The sequence below is a fragment of the Trichophyton verrucosum genome (genome assembly GCF_000151505.1).
Source record: "Trichophyton verrucosum HKI 0517 chromosome Unknown contig00089_1.f1.exp, whole genome shotgun sequence".
Taxonomy (NCBI): domain Eukaryota; kingdom Fungi; phylum Ascomycota; class Eurotiomycetes; order Onygenales; family Arthrodermataceae; genus Trichophyton; species Trichophyton verrucosum.
The window spans coordinates 66,052-80,707 of record NW_003315583.1 but is presented as its reverse complement, the minus strand read 5'-3'; the positions used below and the strand labels follow the sequence as shown (position 1 = coordinate 80,707).

Below are 14,656 nucleotides of genomic sequence, written 5' to 3'. Positions count from 1 at the left end.
TTGCGAGTCGTTCCAGAGACACAGCAGACCAGCAAGGCCGGGCAGGACGATGATAATTCAGGCGGGCCGGAGCAGCTTGAAGGACGCTGAGGTGACTCTTTTTTTTCTGGTGGGATGAAAAAGAAAAGAAGCAAAAAGGAAGTTTTGCGCTTTTTCGCCGACTTCCGGAGCCAAGCCGAGATCGAGGATACTCCCTGTGAAGGACGGCGGACGGCGGGCTGCGAGATGCAGGAGACGGCAGGGAAGCAGCCGGCTGTCTTTTTGCGTTTGATACTGGCAGACTCGACGGCGACCGGGGGGGTGATTCTACGTCTCTGGGCATGTTGGTGGCTGGCTGGCTGGGGGGAAGGGGGGGAGGTCGTTCAGGGGCTATTACAGACAGACATATAGACGTTTGATATGGACATGAGATGGACAGCGAGATGATGTTATGGACGTGGTATGGACAGTCAAGCTGATTCTAGAGCTGCGGTTGTAACTAACACCTGTGGTATCTTGAAGGCACCTCTGCCAAACGCCGGCTGGGAAGACGAAGATATGCATCAAAAAGAGCAAAAGACACGACATACTTGTACATGTAGACAGAAGAGGATCAGAGTACATGACAGTCAAAAGCTGGGGAAGAAGGGAAATAGCAACAGGAAGGGTGGGGGGAGTAGGAGAGATAATCAAACCACCGCCGTCATGGAGTAAAATGCAGTGTAGAAGAGAAACAAGGGGAAAAAAGATAAATGAAATAAAAGCCATGTCGATATTCTAGTTGACCGGCATCTTCATTCCGGGTTTCTGAAAAGCGCCTTGTGTACCGCCGTGGCCGCTGCGTAGCCATTCACGGGCTTTCCCAAGGTCCAGGATACACTCGCGGTGCCGCTCCCAGGCAACGTCCCAGTGCTGCCGGACCACAAAGTCCTCCTCGATGCCCCGGAGATACTCGCTGTAGCCGGTCTTGCCCTTGCCCGCCAGAAGGTCCTCTTCTGCATCCGCAGAGTCGCCGTTGCTGCCGTCTAGTTTGACCCGGCTGCTGTCTCCCACCGCTCGCATCCAGCCAGGAGCCATGGCCGTTTCCACCAGGTGCTGACGCTCGTTAAAGTGGGCTAGCATGGTGCGGTTGAAGTTGTTCCATTCGCGCATGTAAGCCTGCATCTGCACCATATAGATATCCCACGGTGTCTGCGGCAGAGACTGCTTCTCCATGGCTGTCCGAGGCATCGGTGGCGCCCCAATCATTGCAGGTGGTGTTGGTGCCTTAGGCGGCTTTGGCAACGACAGATCCCGGGGGTGGATGGGCCGCTGTGATGGCTTCTCACTGCTCGCCGCTTTGGATTCAAACGGGAGTGACGAGTTAAGGTCCTTCAGGTCAGCGATACCCTTCGAGTTGCTGGCCGTAAAGGGGTTGACCAAACCAAGCTTTGCCAAATTGAACAGCTCAGGCTTCCCGCCAGGTTTATTGGACGGCATAAACGCTGGACCCATGGAGAACTTTGGCTTGTTGTTAGTAGTATTGTTGCCGGCCTGGGCGTTCGCTACATTGACGGTGGGCAACTCCTCATCCACGTCCATCTCATCAGCCATATCCATGGACTCGCGCTTAGTGCTTTTCTTCCCAAAAATCTGATGAGGCGAAAACGTCGCCTCTTCTTCCTCTGCCTCCGAGCTTATCCTGACTGGCTTTGGTTCGGTGGCAGGTTTCTTAGAGTCCGTTTGATTCTTCTGGCCGCCGAAGAACATGTCTTGAGCGGTGGGTATGGTCCAGGTCTTCTCGTTCAAACTGTCAGGCAGCTGCTCAGCTGTGAACGTGGTGGTCTTGAATAGCGGCGGTCGGGCGTCTGGCTTGGTGTCCTTGAAGTCAAAAGGATTGTTGGTGGACTTCTGTGGTGACTCGTTGGATTGAGACGTTGTAGGGCGGGAACGAGACCGCGGCCTGCTACCAAATTTATTCTGTGTTCCTCCCAAAGAGTCGCCTTGTGTTGGTGCAAAGAACTGCGCATTGTTAGAAAAGGCAAAGTTCCACTCGGATGGCGAAAATCCAGAGTTGAAGCTTTCATAGCTTTTGCTCTTTGACTTGGCGTGTCTGGCAAGGCCTTCATTTTGAGCATTTGGATTGCTACTGTCCGGTTGGTCAAAACTGTGTATGGTTGTAGAACAGTTAGCTTCGGCTCTCAACGGAGTGCTGGAAGGAAATTCCCGATATTCAGAAAATGTTTTTCGCGGTGTCCGTCCTGCATCGTCAGTGTTGAAGGCGGCGGCACCTCCCACCTCATCTTCATTCTCAGTTTCGCCGTCTTCTTCCTCCATTTCCTTTGACATTTGGGGAGTAGTGAACGAGGCAGGGAGTATGTTGGCAGGGTAAGCCCACAGAGGTGGGACATGGGAATTAGCTGAAACGCCAGGTTTCGGGGAGAATCCCCATATCTCTGACCAATTTCGAGCTGAGGGCTTGGGGGTAGGTGTAGTATTTTTGGGTGTGGTTTTGGGTGTGGATGTGGGTGTGGGTGTAGATATGGGAATAAAGTCATACATAGTTGCAGCACTTGGCCTCTGTTCCTCCGTTGAGGTCGCTCTGAAAGAGCTCACATTAGGCATAGGGGGGATAGTGCGGCCCATCGAGGACTCGCGGCGGGTTTCTGATGGAAAGGGTGCGTTGTTGCCGAATGTACTCGGGCCATACCCTTCGTGTTGATCGTCAGCATGCCAGTTCCATTTGTTAGAGCTCGAAGGCGGTTGGCTTGGGGAGCCGTTAATCTCAGTAAAGAGCCATGAGTTAGGCCCCATTGCCCAGCCGAATGGGCTCTCACCAGTTGCTGAAGGCTTGTTATTGGCTTTCCATGCAGAGCCGTTGTGTGCTCGCCTGCTTCGTGGCACTGCCTTGGGCCGGGGATTCAAGATCACTTCGTCGGTATCGTCGGTTTCACTAGAGGTTGTGGAAGAAGCTGAAGATGCGGAAAAGGTCGACTTTCTATTAGGTTTCAATTTTGGGCTGGCACTATGCCGTCTGTTCGAATTTGTAGCAGAGTTAATCGGACTCGGCGGGTTCGTCTGGGGTCGGGAAGCGGTCTCTTCACGGACACTAGAAGAACGGTTAATACCAGCCTTCGGAACATATGTCTTTTCTCCACCAGATGTGGCATATTTGCTACTAGTTCTATGGAGGTTAGGTGTTGGCGGGTCAGACAAGTCATCATATGGCTGCGGTTTCTTCGCAGTTGGCGACGGAGCCGTTGAGAAAAAGTAGGACATAGGATCCGAGTCTCGATTCCTTTCACCCCGGAGATTGTAGTACGAAGTTGCACACTTTGCCATGGGCTCATCTCCTCCAGCCGTCCTTGGTGCAAAACCGTTCTTTGCTTTCGTTGATTTGGATCTCTCGGGAGTAGGGGGCTCTGCCGCCTTCCGTGCTTCCTCCGCGAAAGCATGGTACGCCGACTGCCCCTTTTGGTGTGATGCACGCGGTTTGGAAGCTGGTTTCTCCTGGGCACGTCCAGTTCGGGGGTCAAAGCTAGTCCATCCACCAGGCATCTGAGGCTGGGGTTGTTTATTCTTCATATCCTGGAAGCCCTGGAAGGCCTCCGCCCTGGCGCGAGACTCTTCATACACCTTATCAAACTTCTGCGCGCCTGCCTTCGCGTAACTTGCGTATCTTTGTGCCCCAGAAGACGGCGGCGGCGGCGGGTATGCCCCTGGGTATGCGTTGGCCGACTTTCCATACTGATGGGAACTATAGCTGGGTTGCGATTTTCTAAAGGGGTTCGAGGCCGCTTGCGGAGGAGCCTGGCGCGTTGGAGTTGCCGTCCTAGAGGGCCCATATAGTTTGCCATAGCCAGCTCTCAACCGACCCGTATCATACTTCAATCGCAGCTGGGGGTCGACCAATATCTCGTGTGCAGCCTGGATAGCTTGGAACTTCGAGTTATACTCTGCTTCCTTCCCTGGGTTTCGATCCGGATGGTACTTTAGAGCTGCATATAAGAACCGCAAATTCACGTTAACTTATTAGCCTCCCTGTTGCACAAGGATAAATCAAGGGGGAACTTGTCTGTTGTAGAGGGTTCTTCTCACCGAGTTTCCGGAACTGCTTCTTGATCTCTTCCTGGTCTGCATTGGGGCCGACTCCCAGGTCAGCATAGTAATCTCTCGACACGTCCGGCTTCACCATTGCTGTGGCTCGCTGGCAACCAACGGCCACCAGGCTGGGGGCTGGTTTCCGATATCGACGATGGAAGCGGTTAAAACGATAGAGAAAAAAAAATATATTACTCGAAAGGTAATGATATCATCTTGTGTCTGCCTGCCGGCGCCCTTAGAGCAGGTTCTCCCGTGGCTTTGTTGCGTCTCCTGCGTATCCGGGCTATCTTTGGGTCGGTTGTCAGTGGTTACGAGCCGCCCTCTTCCACGCAGGCACAGAACTTGACGTTTTGGCCCGAGCAAGCGAAGAACGACGACCGCAGCCCGTCCTTTTTTAAAGAGCCGCTGCGATGCTTAAGCAGACACTTGTCAGCGCTCCCCGGTCGAAAAGTCTTGGTGGACGCCGTCTGATTGGGGGGGTGTTGGGTACCAGTACGCCCCAGGGGACGGACGGGATGAAGCTGTAGGGCAGGATTGGTGCATACCAGGATGAGCTCGGAGATCGAACAGGGCGGCAGACAAGCAGACAGACGAGAGATCCGGGCTATAGTCAGGCCTGCTCGCCGTCGTCGTTGTCGTCTTCTTCTTCTTCTTCTTCTTCTTCTTCTTCTTCTTATTCGACTCGCGTTTCGCTTTCTTTTCGCTGTCGAAACGTCAAGAAGTTTCCTTTTTTGGTAAACAAAAAAAAATATATAAAATAAAAAAAAAAAAGTTGATCTTATCACTGTAAGATTGGTAAGATCTGTATGGTAAGTTTGGTAAGTTTGGTAAATTTGGGCCTGCTTTAGCTAGATGTCGTATCAAGGCTGTAACGAGCCTGCAGGCCGCCAATCAGCAGGGACTCCGGCTTCATTTTTGCGCATCCTGGTGCCCAATCCGAGAAGATGATGGGCGGGCTTGGGCATTTTAGTGCGTTATGTATGGCTGTGTTGTTCTTCTACGATATTCGCCACGTTACGAGGAGAAATTTATGTGGGTGCGTAGAGAGCCAGGGCGGCAGGGTGGAGGGCAACAGGGGGGGTATCTCGCATATCACATATTCACTGAACTAGCTATATAAGAGAGTAATAACTGAAGGGGGGTTAAGGGGGGGTGGCTAGAATGAGACCTGCTCGGCTTTAGATCTGCAACATCAGAAGCAGTGGCTATGTACATCATCATGATCATCAAAGCGTGAGGTAATATAAAAATATATGATATCACCCTCCTCCGCCAAAGAAGAGACCATCAAACAGATCGAAACCAGTATTTTCGTTCCAGTCATGCTGGAAGTCAACGGCAGTGCCGACCCCGAATCCCAGATCGAGGGCACTGTTTCCTGCCATGGCAGCATGGGTGCTATCTGGTGAATATAACGGAAGACTCGTCAAGTTGATGTCTGCTGCTTCGCCGCTGGTGTAAACTGCTTGGTTGTCCGAGGTATACGGGCGAGAGGGACTGTTCAGGAGATCATCAAGTCCAGGGACGTAAAATGGTGCTCCTGCTTGGCTGGTGGCCTGTGGGGAATGGAACTGTTGTTGGTGAGGGTTGGGCTGCGGGGTCCGGCTTGCAAACGGGTCAGTATATGTGTAATGATGGGTAGACTGGTGGTGTGGTGATTGCTGCTGCTGTTGGCGTTGAGATGCGGCTTGCAGCTGGCTGTTGAACTGGCTAGGTGAAAAGGGGTTTTCTAGTTGGCGCGAGGCGGACTTTGGTGACCTTTTCTCTGGAGTAGTGGAAGCGGCTCGGCTGGGTATATCGCGGTGCTCATGGTATTGTGGGGGCGAGGAAGACTGCGCCTTTCCAATCTTAGACGAACCAACGGGGTTGGACAGAAAACTCGTGATGCTAAAGCGGTTATCTGTGCATGGTTCAACCGGACGAGAGTCCACGGGCTGTTCTGGTATTGAATCTAGGCTTCGAGAGGGCCTGGAGCTATGGTAGTACGGTTGTTGAGGATAAGGCTTGTAGAAAGGCGTGTTGTGGAAGTATTGACTATCAGATATTTGATTCTGATTCTGATTCTGATTCTGATTCTGATTCTGATTCTGATGCTGTGGTCTGGATTGAGCGCCGGAATTGTGAGTGCCCAGCCTATCACCAACGCCTACTTGCTGGCCAAAACCAGTAGTTGATAGTCCCATTTGAACAGTGGCTTTGCTCATCCGCTCAAAAGCGTCTCGACATGCTTCAGCAGGCGGACATTTCTCAATCAAGTCCTTGAGTACAGATGTTGCAGCGAGGACAGTGAAGTCGACGTCATCAAGGGTCTATCATCAAGGTCAATAAGTATTTTCTTGGTAAAATTGTAAGGAAAGGTACTGACAAGTCTACTTCTCACAGCAGGCGAATGCCAGATAGCATACAGAAACGATATTCCTGATAATATGGGTTAGTATATTTCAACCTGCACAAGACATGGGGGAAAGGACTAACCGGCCATGAACAAATGGTGAGTTGCGAGGTAAGTGAAATTGACCAGACGCACACGGTGTAATTGTCTGTAAATTCTCAGCACTTTCTGGCCGGCTTCGGCAACCATTGAATAGACATCATCCTCATCTTCTGGCTCCTCAACACTTGCCAGAGAGGGGCTTGATACATCCTCTGTCGGCGTTCTCTCTGCGGCCAGTGGCTTCGGCACAGTCAAGCTCTGTCTATATAGGCTTATCAGAGTCTGCCAATAGTTCAGCTCCAAGAACTGGAGCGAGAACTGCACCCCTATCTCATGAGGCTTGGGCGCGGACTGTATCCACTCATCAAGACGCCTGTGAATGTCTATCCGCCAGGAGCGGAAGCTATCAAACTTCTGCAAAAACGGAGAAGGAAGTTTCGTGTGCATAAACGAGTTGTTACGGTTTCTACCGTTCTTCCTCGCTAGCATGGCCTGCTGATGTTGAAGAACTTCCTGTATTTCAGATTGGAGGAGGCGTAACTTGAAGTAATGATGTGCAACTAGCTTGTATGAAGGAGCCCCAGACGGTGCTGCAACGAATCCAGCCTTGGTAATATATTCATCATCAAGGAGGGACGGGAATTCAGTGGTGATGACTTGGTCGGTGATACCAAATGGACGGCCAACGCAGGTGCTGACCAGCCGGTCAAAGGAGTAGACACACCACCAGAGCCTTCGTCTGAAATCACGAATGAACTCCCTTCTCCCTCTCTCGCGAGGATCAACTTTCAATCTGGCTCTGACCTGTTCGGATGAGTGCTCATCAATGCTGTCCATGCGAGACATACGGCGCGCAACTTCAACCTCATCGATGGAATCAACACCTGTCCCGTCTTCGTGATGCAGGCCAAGGTCAATTGCAAGCCGAACAGCAACGCCGGCAATGTACCAGAGTCCAGGGGCAACTGGTCGAAGCAAAGCAAAGCTGGCTAGCAGCAGGACAGCTTGTAGCTCCTCTAACCCGCCCCCAAAGCCATCCGTAGATGAAGAAGACCCTAGACACGACTCCAGATGAACGACGGCAGAGGCGTGATATTCCTCCGGTTGGTGCTGTTGCTTTGACAGCCGCCTTCGTTTATGTGCTGGTGAATGAGTCGGGCTTTGCCTGCTATCGTCGTTCTTCATCTCCTGAGACGTAGGCTCGCCGTCGCCTTTGGCATCAAAAATGACGCCAGCTCCAATAGCACAGACGATATTCAGGAAATAGAGGTCCCGAGCTGAACGCTGCTTTTCCTCTGTAGCATACACCCGATTGAAGACCTCCATGAACTCGACCCGGTGCAAGATAGGGATCTGGGCATTTGAATATTCGAAGTATAGACTGACGAGCCTCTGAGCGACTTCACGGTCTGGGAAAGGCGCCTGCTTCATGATCGGTTTTGTCTGCAGGCCGAAATATGAGTCCCTCATGGAATGCATGCCTCCGCTGGCGGCGCCGCCATCACTGCCATTCTTGCTCGCACTGGCAGCAGCCGACTGTCGACGGGAGCCCGGCCGGATTGATCCTCGTTCGGAGACGCTGGATGAAACCGAGCTTCTGACGGCGGAAAACACCACTCGAGCAAAGGATATGCCGGACGTAGAGCCTAGGTATCTCGGGTCAGAGGTGCCCTGGACAGGTACCATCCCAACGCTGGAGACCAGTTTATCAATCCGCCTGCTCGCATCGTCGGCCAGCGATTTCCTACCGCCATACAGGCTGCTGTTGCTCCTGGCCGCAGTCTTTGCTGGCACGGACAGAGGACTGGCCGGCTCACGCTTCACCCTTGCGTCACTACTTCCCGGTGCAATATTATTGTTGTTATTCAACGGCGGCCTTTCCTTCGTCCCGGCCTCCTTTGCATGCGCTGCATCCCGTCCTTCGTCTCCTGCTCCCCCTTCTACTGCTGCTCCTGTTCCGGCTGACGCGCGCGCCAGGCTGGCCAGGCGTAGCTCGTCTCCTTCACCTTCGTGCGCCTCCGGGGGCCTAAACGCAACGCCATTCTCCGTCAGAAGAGCCTCCAGGTATGCGACACGAGACTCCAGAAAGAAGACATAGCTCCTCGGTATCTCACGCTTTGTAGCCGGATCATAGCCGACACAGTGAACCTTCGCCTTCTCGCAGGACTGGCAGCGCGGGAGCCGCTGGTCGCACCGGTTCTTACGGATTCGACAGCGATTGCAGGCAGAGACGTTTCGGAACGTGGAATGCGAAGTCGCAGACGCGGGTGGTACCTCGAGATTGGTCGACCTTTGGCTCGCGCTCGTACCAGGACGGCTCATGGTTGATATGGCAGGCTACTGCTGCTGCTGCTGCTGCTGCTATTGCGGCGGCGGGGAGGAGTCGTAGCTTGTGCTCTGTTGAGATCCAGGACGAGCGGTCACTTCCAGCGTGGCAGCAGAACTGGAGGATCCATTGGGCGCATTCGGTCTCTTGAAGCCACTAGAACTCGGTGGTGAAGCAACTGAGGCGGGAGAAGGACAGATGGAGATGGAGATGGAGCTGGGGGTTCGAGCATCGCCAGACGGGGGGGTGTCAGTCTAACTAGCCAACTTAGCGTATTATGTTATACGAAGGTTGATGCAACTCCATCAGGGGCCAGCTGCTAGGTCCAGTCATATATGATCAATAACATCTATCTCGAGGGCCTTCTTTTCGTCTCTAGATATTCCATCTCTTCTTTGCTTTTTATTCGGAGGATATCTGTCGGAGAAAAAGCTGAGCGGCTTCGGGTTTATTAGCTAGTTAGCTAACTTTGATAGACGCAGCAAAAAGCGTGCAAGAGCTTGACTGCTAACTAGTGATGAATATGTCCATCAGGGGGTGCAATAGAAGGCGAAGAGAAACTCGCAAGGTCGAGCTCTACAGGTAGTAAGATGGCTGCAGCCAGGAGAACCAGGTGGATGACTTGCTCAGGGGGGGATTCTACCAAATAACAAAGCCCCCTCTATCAAAATTGAACAGCCACAAAACCATCCAACGCCGGCCTTCAACAGTGGTAATATCAGATAGGGAGTGAGAGAAGACGCTCTTTACTGTCACTTCTACTCCTCGCGGGTCAGAATATCGCATATTTCTTCGCAGAATTTCATGTCTTCAATTAGCATGCTATGACGCCCAGCATGGCCAGTGACTAACTCGCGTACTGGTTGCACCCAATAAAAGAATTAGGGGGTTAGATTGGCTGTTTCAACGTTGATAGGAGGGCAGGATTGCTGGTATCTTACAAGCATAGATCTTGGAGAGAAGCTGGTTCGGACACGCAGCTAACATTGAACATACCCGAGTGTCCTTGAACTGCGAGCCCTCATTGGATTCGGTTCTGGCGACCGAGCTGGCATATTGAGCTGCCTCGTGGAATATCAACTTCATGGTATCCAGGTCCTTTCTGATCTGGGCGTCTTTTGCTTCCTGGCCTGAGGAACTATGCTTTAGTAACTATCTACATTGCTGGAGCTGTAGGAAGGGGAAAAGGAGGGAGGAACATGGACAGTATATAACATACCAGCTTGCTGTGGCTGCGCAATCTCTTTACAAAGAGCAGAAGAAGGATAGTCACTGCAACTGACTTCATTATCAACCTCTAGCCCATCATCCATGAGGATATCCCCCTGTGGCTCAGGGTCTTTTTCTTTTTGCACTTCTGCTGCTGTCTTTGCCTGCTTAGAGCAAGAGACTAGAGGTTCTTCTGCCTGCCTCTTTTGCGGGGCCATCTTTTTCTCTGTGTGGGCGATATCAAAGGTCCTCAGCTGCTGTGTCAAGGCTGACAGATGGATTGGCTGTTAGAACGAAGACAGGTTGTGGATAGTGTAACTGGTAACTGAAGCAGAGAAGTGAAAGAAAAGACTGGAATTCAAATTAATTTCATTACCTTGCTATAGAAGCAAGCCATAAAATAGGTTTACAAAGATAGTAGCCACCCTATTGAAGGTTGCCTATATAACTCCTCAAAAGAAATGAGGAAGAAAGAAAGCATCAGGTATTTCGTTTATTTCCTTATCCCCTGTAATGAATGATGCGCCATAACCCATTATCCGTCACGCCAGCACAAGTATATGTATTGTCAGTTCAACCCCCTCTGTAGCCATCTGTAGTCTGCTGGAAATTATAAGACAAGGAGTCAAAGGCTCCTGGGATATATACAGGTTCAACCGATCCTCCGGATGATACAACTGTGTAGAGTGCCTCTGGTGAGGTCATGGCTATTCCGGAATGAGGAGTGACCGGCGCAGAGTCAGTAGTCGAGACATTGTCATAAGTATTGTTGTTGTTGTTGTTGTTCTTTTGAACGTTGAATGTTCCATTGTGTAAGGTAGCTCCAGTATATCCAAGTCCTTGAAGCTCAAGGCCATCGATCACACGGCCAAGATCGCCGTAGCCATCGTTTAATTGTTGAAGAAACTCGGCATCAAATCCCATCTCTAAAAGCGGGTCGACCGCAATGCTTTCATTATTCACTCCATGGGGATGGACGGACATAGGGCTTGGAAAGTTGAGGTTATGTGGGCTGTGGGAACCAGGGGAAGGAGTGTAATTGTGCGCGCTGCTCCTGCTCCCGCCTCCACCTTTGAAGCAGAAATCAGAATTATTCCTAGTGCTATCTGCGATGCTGGCCGGATTGCTTGCGGTTGTTGATTCAAACCCAGAGGGAGGAGATAAGGTCCCCGACAGCGCTTGGCGGGGCCGGGAGGAATGGGCTGGAGCCTGCCGTAGACCCCCATCGGCGGCAAATGGTGGCTGCATACCCAAATCTTCAAGCTTGATGTCTTCCGTATCCGAAGAATCTTCAAGACCATTATTTCGCTTCAGAACTTTCAGCCATATTGGATTGTCTGCGCACGTTTGATTCCAGGTATCATCACTTCCATAGACAATCAGCCTAGCCTTTGACTGCAGCAGTTTATCAGTAGGAGTAATGCCTTCGTCAAAGAGCCGTGCAATGTAAGCGGAAAGCTCTTTTTCTAATCGTCGGAAACAGCTAGCATCAGTGCGGAATGGCATCCCGAGGGCTGACATTTCTGTATCTTCGCTTGGTGCAACTTTGTGTTCTTTGCTAAAATTGCGTCCGTATTTTGCTAGATTGAAAGCCTTGGACGCTACCCACGGGTCTAACGTGTTCCTCTCCTGCCCAATTAGATAGGGAGGCATGGAGTTTTCAACACATTCCTCAATATGTGATTCAAATCCCCAGTCACCTCGCCATTGGGAAATTTCTGTCCCAGCCTTAAAATGCGCTGCGAGATGATCAACACGTTCTTTCCAAGTGTTAAAGGTTGCTGAACAGAATCCACATCGGGACTTGATCTTAGTCGTAGTGCTCTTCCAGGCGTCCATCCACGGAGCAAGTTTAACACCATGCATCAAACGCAAGTGCTGATTTAGGTGGTCCTTGCGGTAGAAAGTCCGCTCCTGGACCGACTTTTCCTGACAGGTGCTAAAATTGTGTGTTTCAAGATGGTCCTCGTCCGGATTAGGATGATTGCAGAAAGCACAGACAAGCTCACCACTGGAATTAGTGATGATTCCCCCATTTGGCGCACATGTCCACTTGTCAAGGGCAAGATGCAACGACTTCTCATGGCGTTGCCAATCATATTTAGTTGGAAAGGAGTCTGTACAAAAAGTACATTGGAAGATCCGGGCAACCCTTGACTTTTGGAAAGGGTTCGGTGCTGCAGCAGATTTATGACGCCGTCGCCGACGTTCCCGGTTTTCGGTTGAGTTCCATGACCCACGCGAGCGGTGTGAAAAGGCTGAAGCAAATGACATCTCGGACAAACTGGACTTATTCGTGTCCGCGCTATAACCGCTAATTGAATGTGCAGTCAGTTTATTGGAGTATGAATCGTCGTTGCTAGAGTCAGTGTGGCGTGAGTGCGATTTTAAATGGGGGAAGTCAGATTCCAAATGAGAGATGAAAGAACTAGTAGCCATGGCCTGAATGATATCTCTTGCCGAAGCTGCTTCGTTTTCCGGTGGAGAATGTTTCCATCTCTCGAGGGGGTTGAGCTCCGAGATATCAACCCCAGGAGGAAGACGCTTTCCGGGGATAGTTACCGCCCCGGGGTACGGGGAAGTACAGCGAGGTGGGGGTCGTACTTTTCCTCGTCGACGGGCGTTTGCCAGCCAACTAGAAATCTGGCTCCTGTTCAATCCAGTTTTCTCTTTGAGCTCGTCCTTCTCGGCGTCAGTTGGATACGGATGTGAAGCGTGCTCTGAGATCCAGGACTTCAGGACCTTGACGGCTTTAAGTGAAAATCTGACTCCGGATTTGCGGGGCTGTTGTTCTATATCTTTTGGTAGGTTGGAGATATTTCCAGGGTTTGGTGGTTGGCTTGGTGATGGAGGCCCTTTTGCAGAACTGGCTTCGGACTCGGATTGTTGAGTATCGATGTGATTTTCTTTGGACAGAGGACGGGTAAAACTGCACTTTCGGTATAAAGCAATGCAACAAGTACAGGCGTTTTGCATAACACCTCTTTGAGCAACGACACAATCCAATCCCATACAACGGCAGAAGTAGCAGGGGTCCTTCACGCGGTGCATAGGATAAGCTCCATCGAGGCTCGAGGGCTGTTGCGCATCGCTGGGTTGGCTGAAAGAAGGTGTAGTATTGGGAGGCGCAGCGTTGTCAAAGCCGGCCAGTATTGGGTCGCAGCGGTCTTGGTCAGCAACTTCGGTGTAGCGGAAGATGTCCCCGTTCTGTCGAGCAGCTTCATCAAAATCGAAATACTCCATGATGAGAGGAGCCTGAACTTTTAAATAAGATGGTCAACCTATTCAGCTCAATATGAAGGTATCCACACGGTCCAGGTTAGACCAATAGGCTGGATATGGCTGGGGGTTTGTTACGAGCTGGTGATCGAGTTTACAAAGTGTCGAAGTAACAAGCCGTTCGGAGGACCGAAGAGGAATAAGCTACCCAGTCAGGCCAGGTTACTAGGCCTTGCTCTCGTATCTTCCTCAAAGAGTTATGCAGTGAGATGGGGTTCCTTGGATGCCGCAGTAAAAAGACGAAACATGCTCAAGCTGGGAGGAGGGTATTTTGGGAAAGAATGTGAGAAGAGGAGTGATTGAAAATCACCAAGCTGGCTTGAGTCACACTTCTCGTTTCCTGCACGGCGGAGGCTTGGTGCAGTGGGTTTATCCAGAACGACCCTTCGTGATCATGGAGAATTTTCTTCTCAATAGGCTTTTGGCGCTAGACAGGGTACCTATATTTATAGGCAAGGGATGTGCGACATCAGAGACCGCGCTAGTTGGCAGAGCGGGATCCCCCGCCAATGTACTCCGTAAACTACCCATGGCTGATTGAGCGTACTCAATGTTGGCCGTTTTCATCCATCCTTTATTTGATTTAATTATTTCGAGGGAGGTGTGTTTCGAGATTGCCAGTACCACCACCACCTCAAGGGTCGTGTATTATTGCATTTTCTCCGACTCTGTATGTTTGGGGATCCCTCGGAGGGGCCCCGAGTAGGCCTTTTCTCCCTTGGCATTGGCGGGAAGCAGCATCGCCCTCGCACGACAGAAGGACGCTTCCAGACGCATCATAGTTTTGCACCAAGTCAGCAGGTGTATCAAAGTAGCGAGACTGCAATTACTAGCCTGCAACCCGGTCCCCATTAGGTTATTTTTTTCGCGATTTTTATTTTTTATTTTCCTTTATTTTTCACTCCTCGAGTCGCGGTCAGCCGGCCCATTTCCTTAGTTGTGGGGGAGGAAAGGTTGGCTGTGAGAAGTAAAGTCAATCACGGCTGACATAAGGAAATGAGTGGCCGAGATTGCACGCCCTTCGTTTGACATCGTGGCCGTTGATGCCGGGAACCCATCCCCACAATTTCTAGAAGAATATCCCCGGTGCATGTTACTTCTTCTTTTTCCTTTTTGGAGGCTCGAAGGACGCCTCTGGAATTTGATGGGGATGGGCGAAAGTATACCAGAGCCGTCTGCCCCGGAAGAGCCAAAGGCTCTCGATCGAAGTTCCGAACATCGTTGGATTTCCCTCTCCTCGGACTCGTTCAGAAGGCGTCATGGCGCCCTCGGTTGACTCTCGCATCGGTCAAGACATCCGACGCTGATCATGTCCGGCATTTCTTCCCAGCGTTATCCATTTGTCA

The 14,656-nt window shown here is 51.2% G+C and overlaps 3 protein-coding genes across 3 annotated transcripts; all 3 read right to left on the bottom strand.

Annotated features, from left to right (window-relative positions):
* Positions 1 to 756: 756 nt before the first annotated feature.
* Positions 757 to 4,153, bottom strand: TRV_00967 (DnaJ domain protein; the record flags this gene model as incomplete). The annotated part of the gene is made up of 2 exons (XM_003024846.1): positions 757 to 3,956; positions 4,057 to 4,153. The coding sequence occupies 2 exons, from the start codon at positions 4,151 to 4,153 to the stop codon at positions 757 to 759; spliced, it is 3,297 nt and encodes a 1,098-aa protein (XP_003024892.1).
* Positions 4,154 to 5,321: 1,168 nt separating this feature from the next.
* TRV_00966 (C6 transcription factor (UaY), putative) lies at positions 5,322 to 10,249 on the bottom strand (the record flags this gene model as incomplete). The annotated part of the gene is made up of 8 exons (XM_003024845.1): positions 5,322 to 6,371; positions 6,443 to 6,480; positions 6,538 to 8,522; positions 8,701 to 8,978; positions 9,170 to 9,277; positions 9,474 to 9,571; positions 9,764 to 9,952; positions 10,042 to 10,249. The coding sequence occupies 8 exons, from the start codon at positions 10,247 to 10,249 to the stop codon at positions 5,322 to 5,324; spliced, it is 3,954 nt and encodes a 1,317-aa protein (XP_003024891.1).
* A 355-nt stretch (positions 10,250 to 10,604) lies between these two features.
* TRV_00965 (homeobox and C2H2 transcription factor, putative) lies at positions 10,605 to 13,274 on the bottom strand (the record flags this gene model as incomplete). The annotated part of the gene is made up of 1 exon (XM_003024844.1): positions 10,605 to 13,274. The coding sequence occupies one exon, from the start codon at positions 13,272 to 13,274 to the stop codon at positions 10,605 to 10,607; it is 2,670 nt and encodes an 889-aa protein (XP_003024890.1).
* Positions 13,275 to 14,656: the final 1,382 nt, after the last annotated feature.